A 12,650-nucleotide genomic window follows, 5' to 3' on the forward strand; every position below is an offset into this window, starting at 1 on the left:
ATACATTTTTTTTACTAATATACACACATTTTGCAAGCAACCTTCCCTACCATAATGCATTCTGTATGCAATTTTCACTAATATATGCATTTTGGTACACATTATTTGGTTGGTCAATGGCCTCACAGAATTCTGAGGAGAGTGCATTTTGATTCTGAAGGATAGGTATGTTTGGATATGCATATTGTTTCGGAAAGTGTGAATTGGGTAGCTTCTTAGGGAAATGCAAACAGAATCAAATCTCTTCCTCATCCCTAGTTGGAACACCTAAGGCAGCTTTCCCTGGTGTCCTCCAGAAGTTGTTGGACTACAACTCCCATCAGCCCCAGCCAGCCAGGGCCTTATATCATTAAAAGATTTAAACTGGGGTTCTTCTCTAAGCATTTTGTACACCCTTATAGAGCTATTTTAGTCTGGATACTTCTGTGGTGGAAGCTACTTAGAGGAAGTTTTCGTGTCTTTTCAAAAGGCGTGTCCCCCCCCCAAAAAACCCTCTCCGCTTTGCACCCCCCGCATTTAAGACAAAATGTATATATTGCTCTACATGCAGAAAATGCCTCAGCAATGTAGAGAAATAAAATATTAAACATAGTACAGATTTTAAAACAGCATTAAAATTTAAAAGCCAATGAATTAAACACAGCAGAAATAAAATGAACTGTGCACTTACCTAGGCAAAAAGGGTTTGTAGGATTGAAGTTAATGGCAAATTCGTGCGAAACCTGGAAGACAAAGGTTGAAAAAGAAGAAGGGGGTTAATTTTACTCCTCTTTCCACCCAAACATATTGCAAAATGTGGCTGATACCCAAGTTTCAGGATGTGTTTCCTCCAAGATTCACCTGACCATTAAAACTAGAGAGCCCATTCTCTCCACCCTTCCCCAAAGACTGCCTTGTGGCACAAGGGCACCACACCCATTTTTGCACATCTGCTTGTCCACTGAATGTATGTAATGATGGAGCTAGCAAGCAATTCATGTAACCCAGGGCTAGCTCCACCAAGCCTCTTCTTTCGCTTCAGTGGGAGAGGTGAGAAGAGGAGCTCCTTCCATCAGCCCTGACGGAAGACCAGCTCCATCAGGCTGGACCTCCAGCCCTTGAGCAGCTTCCATTCCAGCGAGTCACTGAAAGGACCAAAAACTTTAAGCACAAGCACCTGGCCTTTGTTTCCCACTTTACCCTCCCTGTCCCCTTGGTGTCACCATCATGTCTTTTCGATTGTGAGCCTGCAGGGCAGGGAATGCCTGGTTCAACTGTCTGCACACAAACTGCTCTGGGAACCTTTCTGGTTGAAGAGCAGGAAGGCACAATTGCTCCAAATAAATGCATCACCTTTCTTTTTCATGGGACTAAACTTTAGTGTCAGACTGAAGGTGGCAAAAGCCGCCACGCAATTACCCCTGCACTGTCCCCCAAAGGCAGCTCTCATCACATTGCACTGCATTACATTTCGGCCCGTAACCATCATTGCTGTTCCCTCCCATGCCAAACTTGCATGGTCCTGTGCCTCTCTGTTTGGAAGTAAAATGGGCCACCCCAAAGCAAGGTCTGGTTCCTGCATACTCAGGGGGTTTCTCAGGTATCCAGAAGACTAGTTTATGAATGAGAAGGAAATGAATGAATGAATGAATGAATGAATGAATGAGCAAACAAACCAAATAGGCACAAATTTGTCCCTTTGTGGCATCTATGGAATGTGGAGGGCAGTTGAGCACTGAGTGGGTCAGTGCCAAAGAAAGGAAGAGAAAAGAGAAGGCAATTGCAGGGCGTGTGTCTTTTCATTCTTTGGTTGTAAGGACGCAAGAAAAGCCCTGCTGCATCAGGCCCAAGGGGGCCCATCCAGCCAGGCATCCTGTTCTCACAGTGTAAGAGAAACAGTAGCAACTCTCCCCACTTGAGATGCCCAGCGACTGGCATTCAGAAGCATCACTGTCTCCGACAATGGAAATTATGCTGTGAAGGTTACTTTGTGATTACTTTTTTAAGTACACCACGCACTGTGCTTGGCTCCCAATTTTGGGGAAGAGAGAGATATCGGTAACTCTCAAACAAACAAACAAACAAACAGTATTGAAGTTTTAATGTCTGTCTTTGAGCATTTATTAAAGCTGTATCCTAAGAGTGGGCATTGGGGTCAAGGAGATATGACCCATTAAGTTAAAAACACCCATTCCAACAATGTACAGAGGGGTTTTTTTTTCAGGGGAGGGGGAATCACCCCCTTCCCCACTCTCTAGAACCGCCCCCCTACATATAGCAAAAAAAAGGTCTCAGGGGGAATGAGCCCTTTTTTTTGCCATAAAGCATAGTAGGAAAAAGCTTCAGGAATGTGTAAACAACAACCCAAAAAGTGTTCTTTTTCCTTCCCCCTCACCTTGCAAGTCCCAGTCAACAGCATAGAGATCCCGTTTCAGACTAGCAAGAGGGCTGGAGATAGGTCCTCAGGTGACACAATACAAAGCCTCATGATTTCCATAGACGACACTTTCTTTTCCCAGACTTGCAGGCTCAGGACCCTTTCTCCCCAGGAGCAAACAATAATTTGACAGAGTCTTCCCACCACCACCAAAAGTTTGCACATGGGAGGGACTTTGACAGATGGCTGCAGCCACAGCCTCCTGGGTGCCCCCCCCCCCCCGAGTGCTTTGGAATTTGAATTCGTTCCCTCTCACAGCCCCTACAGAGACGACTTCTTGAGGTCCCCTTCGCAAAGGCCTTTGCATTTCAAGATGTTCTCTGACATTTCCAACATGTTTTTTTTTTATGTGTTGAATATCTTATTCATATCAGTCCTGTGAAAGCATCCTGAGGCACCATGGCAACAAGAGCATCGGGAGAACAAAGCATGATTTCTATGTCTCTTATCTTTAATAGTCATCTCTGCTTCCTGCTCTGGTCCTCACTGTAACAATAGCCATGTTTGTAATTTGTTATCTGCAGTCCATGGAAAATGCAGATAGCCATCCACGAGGTTATAGATATGGTGGAAATTAAGAGCAGGCATTCTCAAAAGCAGCCAACATGTATCTATTTTTTTGGTATGTTCTTTTCACTAATACATGTGTTTCTATGCACACTTCACCTCAGCCTATGTATTTCTGCACACGTTACTTAGCTAAGGGAACTGCAATGCAAAATTTTGAGAAATGTGAACTCTGCAATATAGCTGTGTTTCACTTTGTGTATTGTGAGGTAGGTTTACACACTTCTCTCCCATCCCTGGCCAGATCCCCCACAAAGTCACAAGCGTTGTTATATGTGAGAGATTTCCGAAGCTAAAATAAACCTAAACCTCCTGAATGGTGGTCCGGTTTCCTGCATGGAAAAGGTATTGAGTCATCCTGTTCTTTGGCTGGAAACTAAATCAGGCTTATAGGCTATTTAGATAAAATAGACCTGCCTCTCTGAAAAGCAAACAGGTGTTGTTTTTTGTTTGGTGGGTGGGAAAAACCTAGAAAAGTGTATCAATCACTGGACTGACCTGAAACACGAGGAACAAATGGAAGTTATGTGTCCTATTGACAGGTTCTGAGCATAAATTTTAGGCCTAGTTTCACAGAGCTACTGCGCTTGCCAGATCTAATATGCAGGGTTGGGAGTTTTAACTGCAATATCCAAATAGATGACAATTGGGCCTGTCAATTAATGTTTCCAGTGGTTCCATTCAGGCCACATCACAGAGCACAGATCTGGGACCCCGCAGCCTGGGGTGCTTATATTTTGCTGTAAGCTGCACAGAGTGGCTGGGGCAACCCACTCAATGGGTGACATATTGTTTTTGTTGTTGTTACATTTAGTCAGTCCTTAGAACACTGAATACAGTGATACTTCAGGTTACATACGCTTCAGGTTACACACTCTGCTAACCCAGAAATAGTCCTTCAGGTTAAGAACTTTGCTTCAGGATAAGAACAGAAATTGGGCTCCGGCGGCACGGCAGCAACAGGAGGCCCCATTAGCTAAAGTGGTGCTTCAGGTTAAGAACAGTTTCAGGTTAAGAACGGACCTCCAGAATGAATTAAGTATTTAACCTGAGGTACCACTGTAATGCAAAAACCAAAGCAAGTGTCTGCAAAGGTGTTTTGGCTTTTACCAAAGACATAGTCTAGTTATATGCTACTATGAATTTAAGGATGGAGTTTTTTGTACTGAAAGAAATTTATGTCTGCTAGACTGTTTAGTTCTTATTTTACTTCATTAATTGGGTTCCAACAGATCACTTTCCATTTTTCTAAATCATTAGACAACAGATCCCACATGTGATGTGGTGCAAGACAAAGGAAGCTGCCCCCTCATGTATTCATCACAGCGGTGGACCTTTTGAGTGTTCAGAGACCTGGCGTTTTTATTTTCAGTCTCTCCAGTTAAATGGCTGGCAAATGTTTATTAAAGCTTTCAGTGATTATTCAGACATAATACTGAAGCTTGCAGTCCTAGAAAGTAGAGACTCACACAACACTGCTCAGGGGTGAAAAAACAACCACCCCAAAATGCAAACCTTTGGACTGCCATTTTAACTTACTTCATCTAAAAAAAATTCATCACAGAAGCAAAGTTGCATGTCACCCATCCTAATTCCTCCCATTAAAATGTCAGCATTTGATTCCTCCTCCTGCTCTCAGGAACAACAAATTGGTCACCTTCAGAACCGAAAGATGTTTACTGCATTCATTGTAATGGGGGAAATGACAGACAAATGTAATGTTTAATAGTGAAAAAGGGGGATGACTCACTCTCAAGCAGCACATTGAGTGCCTGATCCTGCACTTAATGTCACTGGCACCTTGATACAGAGTGTGCACCACTGTATTAATAGCAAGAATAATGTGCACAGTGGGAGAGTTACTGGAGTATTTAATCATTAAGGTAGCACTTGAGACCAAGTGAATAGGCTCCAAGAGTCAGCAACCATGCCTAGGCACCAACAGGGCATGCAGGATTCACACAAACTGTGGAGGTGCAGCATAGATGCCTCTATGGGCAGGGCAGATTCCCGTTTATCAATATTGCGGGTAAATATATTAGATTCCACACAACAAATATCCATATACACAAACCTCTAATAGCACTGTCATAACATTTATTAACCATGTATTTATTTCATTAATCTATTTTTACTTTCCAGCAATAACATGCCCTCAAAGCATCTTATAAAGCAAAGCACGCTATTGCTGCTCTTACAGTCTTTAACATTTTGTAGTCTGGCTTTCAGAGAAAAATTTTTGGTTCCTAACCCACATTTTATGGCACAGGTTTCATTTTTGGCTGGTCTTGGATTACATTCTCTGTCTTTGGAGTTGTTGTGTGGACAACCGGGACACTCATGCCCTTCTTATTAGGGTTGGCAGTGACTCCTAATGTTTGACAGCCATTGCAGTCATTCCCAACCACATGAGTGACACCCAGTTGTGCCATCTGCTAGCAGAATGGTATTTCATTCATGTAATGGGATTCTTCTTCCCCACCCCCTGGGAACACCCTCAAATATGTTTCAAAAGGTTGGGGGGTCCATCAGGTGCAAGTGGGGAAGGTGTCAGGAGCTCCAGGGGAGAGATGAGAAAGAGGGAAATCTTGCAGAAACTCTGGATATCAGCCATCCAAGCTTGGAGGGCTGAGGCAGAATTGTAGTTTTAGATCTGCTCCACTTCCCAGTGGGGAGGAGTTGCGGTGGACTGCATGGCCACCCACTCCCCACCAGGACTGAATGGCCACCCACTCCCCACATTGTCCCCTGTTGCCTGGGGGATCCCGGCCATGTCAGAACCCGGCCAGCCAATCTGCTGGCGGGGCGGGGGGCGGGGCCGGGGCAGTTTAAACCGAGGAGCGATCCAGAGGACTTCCTCTTTGGCTCGCTTCCTCAATCACCCGCCCTCCGTCCCTATTTGCAGGTTAGGCACTGGCCTTGCTATGGACTGTGGTTGGTCACCTTCGTTGTCCAAGGGGCCTGGTAGGAATTTTTCCATTTGGCAAATTGGCACTGGCCACTTGGTTTTCACCTACCTCGTAGCAATTGTCACAACTTTGTTAGGGTTGCGGTTAGGCATTGTTTGAGCTTGTGGGGAGGAGGGGAGGTTTGGCCATCACCTGCCCCTCCATTCTTAAGGGTATTCCATTAAAGGAATCCGGGGGTGTTGATTTTGTCCGAAGCCCGGCTGGGGACTAGGGCCTTGACATGACCCCAACGGGAACACCAGGGGGAGCTTGAGTTGGTTCGCATCGGCAGGGCTCCCCCTACCGGGGGCTTACCCTTTCTGGACTTCCTGCATAGCGGGCAGGAGTCAGATACAGTCAGGTCCAATCAGTGCCTAAGCCAATACTGCTCACATTCTGTAATTCAATAAAGTTGTGGCCAAAATTTGCCCAATAACATAAACCTAATATCTGTGTCCTGGTCTGACTTATTTCCCAACGAGGGGGTGGTTGCGGAGTCTCGACACGCAACGGATGGATTCTCTAGCCTAGCCTAAACCTCTGAACAAGGAGACACACCTTCCTCTCTCCTTATCTTTTCACTCTTTTCACTCCTGCCTTAGAATCCCCATTTCAGACTCTGTTCCCCAGGGTGCTCTGAATGCTTGCCACGGGGCCACCTGTTTGACTGAGGCTCCATTCCCACGCTTATGTAGGAGTCTGCCCCACTGAACTCAATGGGATGTACTTCTAAATATAGAACTGCACTGTTTGAATCAAGAAGGAAACCCTGAAAGCTTTGTTCCACCTAATGATATATACACACACTGTAAGCATGGAAACGTCTACAACAACAGGAGCAGGTTTACCTTCCAGTCTGGGGGGAGCTGGGCACCAAATCCCAAAGCAGGAAACATTTTATCTCTGCAAAATAATCAGAAGAAGGGGGGAAGGGGGAAGCAAGGGAGAAAGTAAGTATGGACTTAGGCAAGGCTGCAGATCTCCAGCACATTTCTGTAACCCATATAAATGATATTGGTTCAACAAGATATGCAGAAAACTGCTTAGGAGAGATTCCTGCTCCCTGAGTACTCACCCTGATTTATTCACACAAAGTTTATGCAGAGGTGAGACTATATTCAGTCTTTTATTGAGCATTCCTTCCGATTTGTTTGCTGGGAGGTTATACAACAAGGAGCACCCATCCTTTCTGCAGTGGTTATATGCCTTTCCATTAATCAGGAGTGGAGGGGAACCTCCTGCTTATGGGCCAAATTAGGCCTACCAGGCCACCCCATTTGGCCAAGCCACACACACCTGCCCAGGTGTAGGGCAGGTAAAAACCTGGCTCAGTCAAAGGGGGAGGTTGCAGGCACTGCTGATCAGCCTGAAAAGCCCTATGCAAAGAGTTCCAGAAGGTGATGTGTTTGCAAGGCCTCACAACCAGCTTTGCAAGACGCGTGTGGTCAACTTCACTGCCAGATCAATGTGTTTCTCTACCATCATGAGGACTACAAACTTTAGAGAATTGCACAAACCACATGGAAGGGACACATGCAGGCGTTAATCCTCTTCCCTTTTAAACAATTTTAAATTGTTAGCTCCTTTGGGAGCCAAACATGCCTAATAAGTGGAATATAAATACATAAGCCAAGAAACACATTGTTTTGGAAAGGGCACTTTGCCCCACACTGGCAATCTGTCCCTGACTTGAGACAATCTGCAGAATTCCAGGGGGAATTTAAGAAGAGCCAGGATGATTCAAAGCAAGCTCCCCGTCCTGTCTTCCGTATCCTGTCACCATCCAGATGCTTTGGGCTGCTGAGAGCCATAATCTAAAACATCTGGAACGCCTCAAGGTGGGGCGAGGTTGATTTAATCCAACATCCCATTTCCCGAATGGCCAGCCAGGGGGATCTGGAAGATCACAAGCAAGGCATGAAGGTGGCACAGTAAGATAGGGCTGTAAAAAGCTGCCTTTTGTCGAGTTAGTTATATTGGTTTGTCTAGCTCACTAATGTCTGCACTTACTGCCAGTGGCTCTTTGGGGTTTCAGGCAGAGTCTTGCATAGCCCTATGTGGAGTTGCTATTGGTATTCGTGTGTGTGTGTGTGTGTGTGTGTGTGTGCGCGTGCGCGCTTAGTTTCCCCCCCAAAAAAATATACATATAAAACATAGCAATTTCAAACATTAAAATACAGAGTTCTTTCAAACTCTTGGACCTCCTTCCATCTTTAAGATTAAATTTACTGCATCTTTTACCCTTATCTAGCTATTATATAACCATAATTATCATTAAATCAATTCCACATTACAAGTGTCTTTACATCCCTGCCAAAGATTTTAACTGTTTACAGTGGTCTTTTAAGTAAATTATGAATTTATTCCAGTCTTTAGAAAATACTTGATCTTCCTGGTTTTGGATCTTTCCAATCAGTTCCGCCATTTCCGCATATTCTATCAGTTTCATCTGCCATTCTTCTTTTGTTGGTATTTCTCCTTCCTTCCATCTCTGGGCTAGTAGCATTCTCGCTGACATTATTGCATACTTAAAAAGTCTTTTATCTGCCATTGGAATTTGAACCAGGGACCCCTTGCTCTACCACTGACTAGTAGCCCTTGTGTTGATAGACCTCTGCTGTTTTCCCTCTGTGTGCATCTTTTGGCTAATAATAATAATAATAATAATTTATTATTTATACCCCACCCATATGGTTGCGTTTCCCAGGTGTACTGCTTCTGTAGCTGGAGGTTCCACCTAGCTGTTATGGCTAACAGCTCTCGATTGATTGATTGATTGATTGATTGATTGATTGATTCTCCATGAATTTTGTTTTAAAATACATAAAACATCTGAAGCAATATTTAGATCATCCCTTCCAGACAGAGCCTCATGAGGGAAGCGGCACTTACGTGTCATAATCTTGTATTATCTGCCCCACTGCCCAAATAGCTGAGAGGTATTCATTTGTTCCCATGGGGTTGATGTAGTGCAAAGACGTGGGGTCCCGAGGATTCCCGTTGGAGGCTGTGAAATCAATCCCAACCTGCAAGGAAAGATCAGCACCACCTTTACTATAGCAATGCCACAGGGGCTGGACAAGGCTGCTCTTCTCCATGGGTTCCAAAAAACAGACCAGGAAAGTGGTTTCCCTGGGGGCAAGAGTTATTTACCCCCCCTTTTCTACAACAGGGAAACTGGGGCTTTCCCAATGTTTCTGGACTCCAACCCCCAGAATCCCTGACCACTGTCCACGCTGACTGGGGCTGATGGGAGTTGGAATCCAACAACATCTGGAGGGCCACTGGAAAGCCTAAGTTGTGGCTTAGCTCCACTTCAACAGAGTGGCCATCTCTTCCTCAAAGGGCTTTTGGGTCCATCCACAACTAACTGGTCAAGGCAAAAAGTGGACTATTTCTTAGTATTGGTTCTTCATCGCACAGGTCCCCCAATACCTTCTGGAATGCCTCTCATGATATGAACCTTCCGAGACCCCAAGATCCTCATGATTTAACGTTACATCTGAACAAGGCCACATTCTCCCCATCCATCCTCTCCTCTGCCTCCCTCAGCTTCCTCTGCCTCCACTGTGCTGCATTTTAAATTGTAAGATCATTGGGGCACAGACCTCTCTGCTACTACTTTGCAAAACACTGTGTGCATTGGTGGCACTATCTGAATAACAACCAATTGCTGGCCATGGCATCCAATGGAAGGCAATCAGTTACTCAGTGGATCCTGACGGTACCATTCCACAACTCAAGACCTGCTAGACGAGCATCAGGAGAAATCCAGAAGTCCGTCCAGCTAGTCAAGTTCTGAACAGATGATTCCAGCCCTCTGTGATGGTTTATTTGGCTTCCAAATGAACCATTTCCTCCTTTGTGCCAGCAAACCTTTATGCAATAGTTCAGCTGTGTGCGTAACATGCTTGTACTCATTCCCGTTCCTATGGCAACGCCTCCTCCCTTCCTCTTTATGTCTCTTTAGACCAAAACAACAAATACGGGGGGAAAGAATATAGCCTGCATTTGTGTGTTTGTGTGCATAGACACAACATTCTTGGACACTGTACTCGAAAAAATAAGTTTGAAGCAGCAGGGGGCGGGGATACGTGTTCAATACATTGGATGAAACAACAGTGGAATTTAAAGGCCCTGCACTCTTCCTGAAGTAAAGATTCCACAAACGCACCTGCGTAGAATGAATGAAAAATCTCTCATTGCATATACACCAGCAAATGTCTAAGGTGAAGAAACACAGAACATTTAACCCAGAGGTCTCAAGAACGTTGATACAGGTCAGAACAGGGGGAAAGCATTGGAAATTCTGCTAGATAATAAACCAAAGCTAGGATCTCCTTCTTGGATTAAAGCGAGCAGCAATTCAAGTTACAAGAAAGGAGATGCCAACGAAACATCAGGAAGGACTTTCTGAGAGTAAGAGCTGTTCAACAGTGGAATGGACTCCCTTGGGAGGGGGTGGACTCTCCTTTCCTTGCAGAGGTTGGGTGGCCATTTGATCTAGTTGATATTCCTGCAGTGGAGGGGTTGGACTAGATTACCCCCTGGGTCCCTTCCAACTCTACAATTCTCTGATTCTGTCATTTGGCATGCCCAAAGCTACATCTGCCAAATCTTCAAGTGTGCCAATAGAGACATTTGCACAAATTTGCAGCTTATACATGCATTTTGCTAACAGGCTAATGTAGGATGAGGTGGCCTTTGAGGTACTGGGGTGGTCTTGAGCAGCATAAGGTTTTATAGAACAAAACCAACACTTGGAACTGAGCCCAGATGCTAATTGGTACAATACCCCAGGGGCATCCTGGGCGGAAGAGATGGAGCTGTTCTACAGCCACTGCCAGCAGAGCATGAGTTTTTAAAAAATCCAACTCACAAATGGGCAGGGACCCTCACTTCATTTTTTTCTGGGTCTGCTAGAAACATATTTTTATTCCAGCAAACATATGATTCAGCTTTCTAGGCTTGCTCTAAAGGTTTTACTGGTTTTAGCTGTGTTTTTATCTATGACTACATTATGGTTGTGGGATTTTTTGGTTGATCTTAGCTGTGCTTTATTGACAATTTTAGAGTGTACACTGCTTAGAGAGTTATGTGTAAGTTGTTTATTTTTAATCATTTCTTTTAGAAAGATTTATAAACAGTTTATAAGAAAAAGAGAGGAAGAGACCAGTAGCACAATACGCCCCCAATCCATTTGAGTAATTTCAACTCCCAAATCCCCCTCCTCCAGCAAAATAATAATAATAATCTGTGAATACGGGTGGTGAATTTGGCTCAGCCCTAGTTTTGGCCCAATTACCAGAAGCTTTCTGGCTATGGGCTTGACCAGTAGATCGCTCTGTGTGATCCACATTGAAAGGCAGCTCCTAGACATTTTGATGACCTTCCTGGCAGATTGTGGCCAACATTAATGAATATCTGTGTGCAGATGCATGTATTTAAACTGAGATTTCAGATAGCCTGCCTATGGAGGCAATATGTCTTGGGTCAGACCTGTCTGACTGAGGCATCAGTCTTCATTTGATTAAGAAATGAGGTTAGTAAGCAAGCCTGCAAAATGAGCCCAGGCAGAAAGTGGCCCTAAATGAAATTGGATTCATAGGGAAATTGATGATTAATTAAATTAAATTTTTGAATTTCTTCCCATGAAGACATCTTGAAGCGATCAACCATTTTTTTAAAAAAAAAGAATCAGCAGTAACAACTTCAGATCCAATACAGATTCTAACTGAGGCAAAAACTGATGACGTGTGCTGCAAAATTCACCCAGCATTGGGGTTTTTTGGCCAAATGAAATGTGTTCATTGCTTTGCAATGTTGCTTTCCTTCTGCCCCGTTGAGCTGGATTGATGTCATTCGTTCTGCTGTACCTCATGCCTCGTTTGCGATCGCAGCCAGGGGCTGATACAGGCAGCTTGCTCTCAGATCCACAGCGATTACATTGGAGTCGGAGACTCCTCAAGGCTACCTTGATCTCCCGGGATCTTTTTAGGCCTGTCATTTGATTAAGTCCAAGTGAGAAGAGGATGCAGAATGGCAGGTTCCCAAACGAATTCACTTCACCTCATGCTTATTATAGCGCTTTGTGCACAAAGAGGCAAAGATCCTTACCGTAAACATTAGCTGGCAGCCTCCAAGGATATAGTCCAGGAAGGTGTAATCTCTGGTGATCTGAAAAGGGAATTCAAATGGTTAGGAAGGAGGGGAGGAAGGGAGGCAATATAAGTGCATTTTCAGAAATCCCTAAACATTTGTAAGCAGAAAAACTTATTATAAGGCACTTTTGACCGTTTGTCTCTATGGAACTAAGGTCCTGTTGACCATCAAAATTTCAGAAGCAATATCAAAGAGAAACTGCCCATGTGTGCACTGCAAAAACTAGGTCCATTGCATTCAAAGTTCTATCTTTGGCGAGTCCAATTAGAAGTGCAAAGGATTGCTGAACACTGCAGTCATCAAGAATACTGAGCATGTATGCATACATACACCACACCTCCTGCATCAGGACCGTCCTGGCAAGAATGTTTGCTGCTTCTATGATAACATTTGCATAGAATACCTGAAGCAGCACGCAGTGTGAAGCAAAGATGCATCCACCAGAAGCCACGGCCAATAGCAACCTACAGCAGAGGGTGCTAAGGGGATGTCCACTTGTTGCTGTAAAACTACAACTCCCATCAGCCCCAGCGAACATGGCAAATAGTTAAGGACAA

At 44.4% G+C, this 12,650-nt stretch overlaps 1 protein-coding gene and 1 long non-coding RNA gene across 2 annotated transcripts in view; one reads left to right on the forward strand and one right to left on the reverse strand.

Annotated features, from left to right (window-relative positions):
• The window catches only part of CPNE2 (copine 2), an 84,330-nt gene that overhangs the window by 4,473 nt on the left and 67,207 nt on the right, over positions 1-12,650 (reverse strand). The window contains exons 10-13 of the mRNA XM_083751457.1: positions 12,049-12,108; positions 8,824-8,957; positions 6,780-6,834; positions 671-722 (exon numbers count right to left, since the gene is read on the reverse strand). Of these exons, the coding sequence (XP_083607583.1) occupies positions 671-722; positions 6,780-6,834; positions 8,824-8,957; positions 12,049-12,108 (301 nt within the window). The remainder of the gene's footprint in view (positions 1-670; positions 723-6,779; positions 6,835-8,823; positions 8,958-12,048; positions 12,109-12,650) is intronic.
• LOC310850306 lies at positions 9,367-10,104 on the forward strand. The gene is made up of 2 exons (XR_014567295.1): positions 9,367-9,517; positions 9,902-10,104. It is a non-coding gene; the product is annotated as an uncharacterized lncRNA (long non-coding RNA).

The sequence above is a fragment of the Podarcis gaigeae genome (assembly GCF_964106915.1).
Source record: "Podarcis gaigeae genome assembly, chromosome: 8".
Classification (NCBI taxonomy): Eukaryota; Metazoa; Chordata; class Lepidosauria; order Squamata; family Lacertidae; genus Podarcis; species Podarcis gaigeae.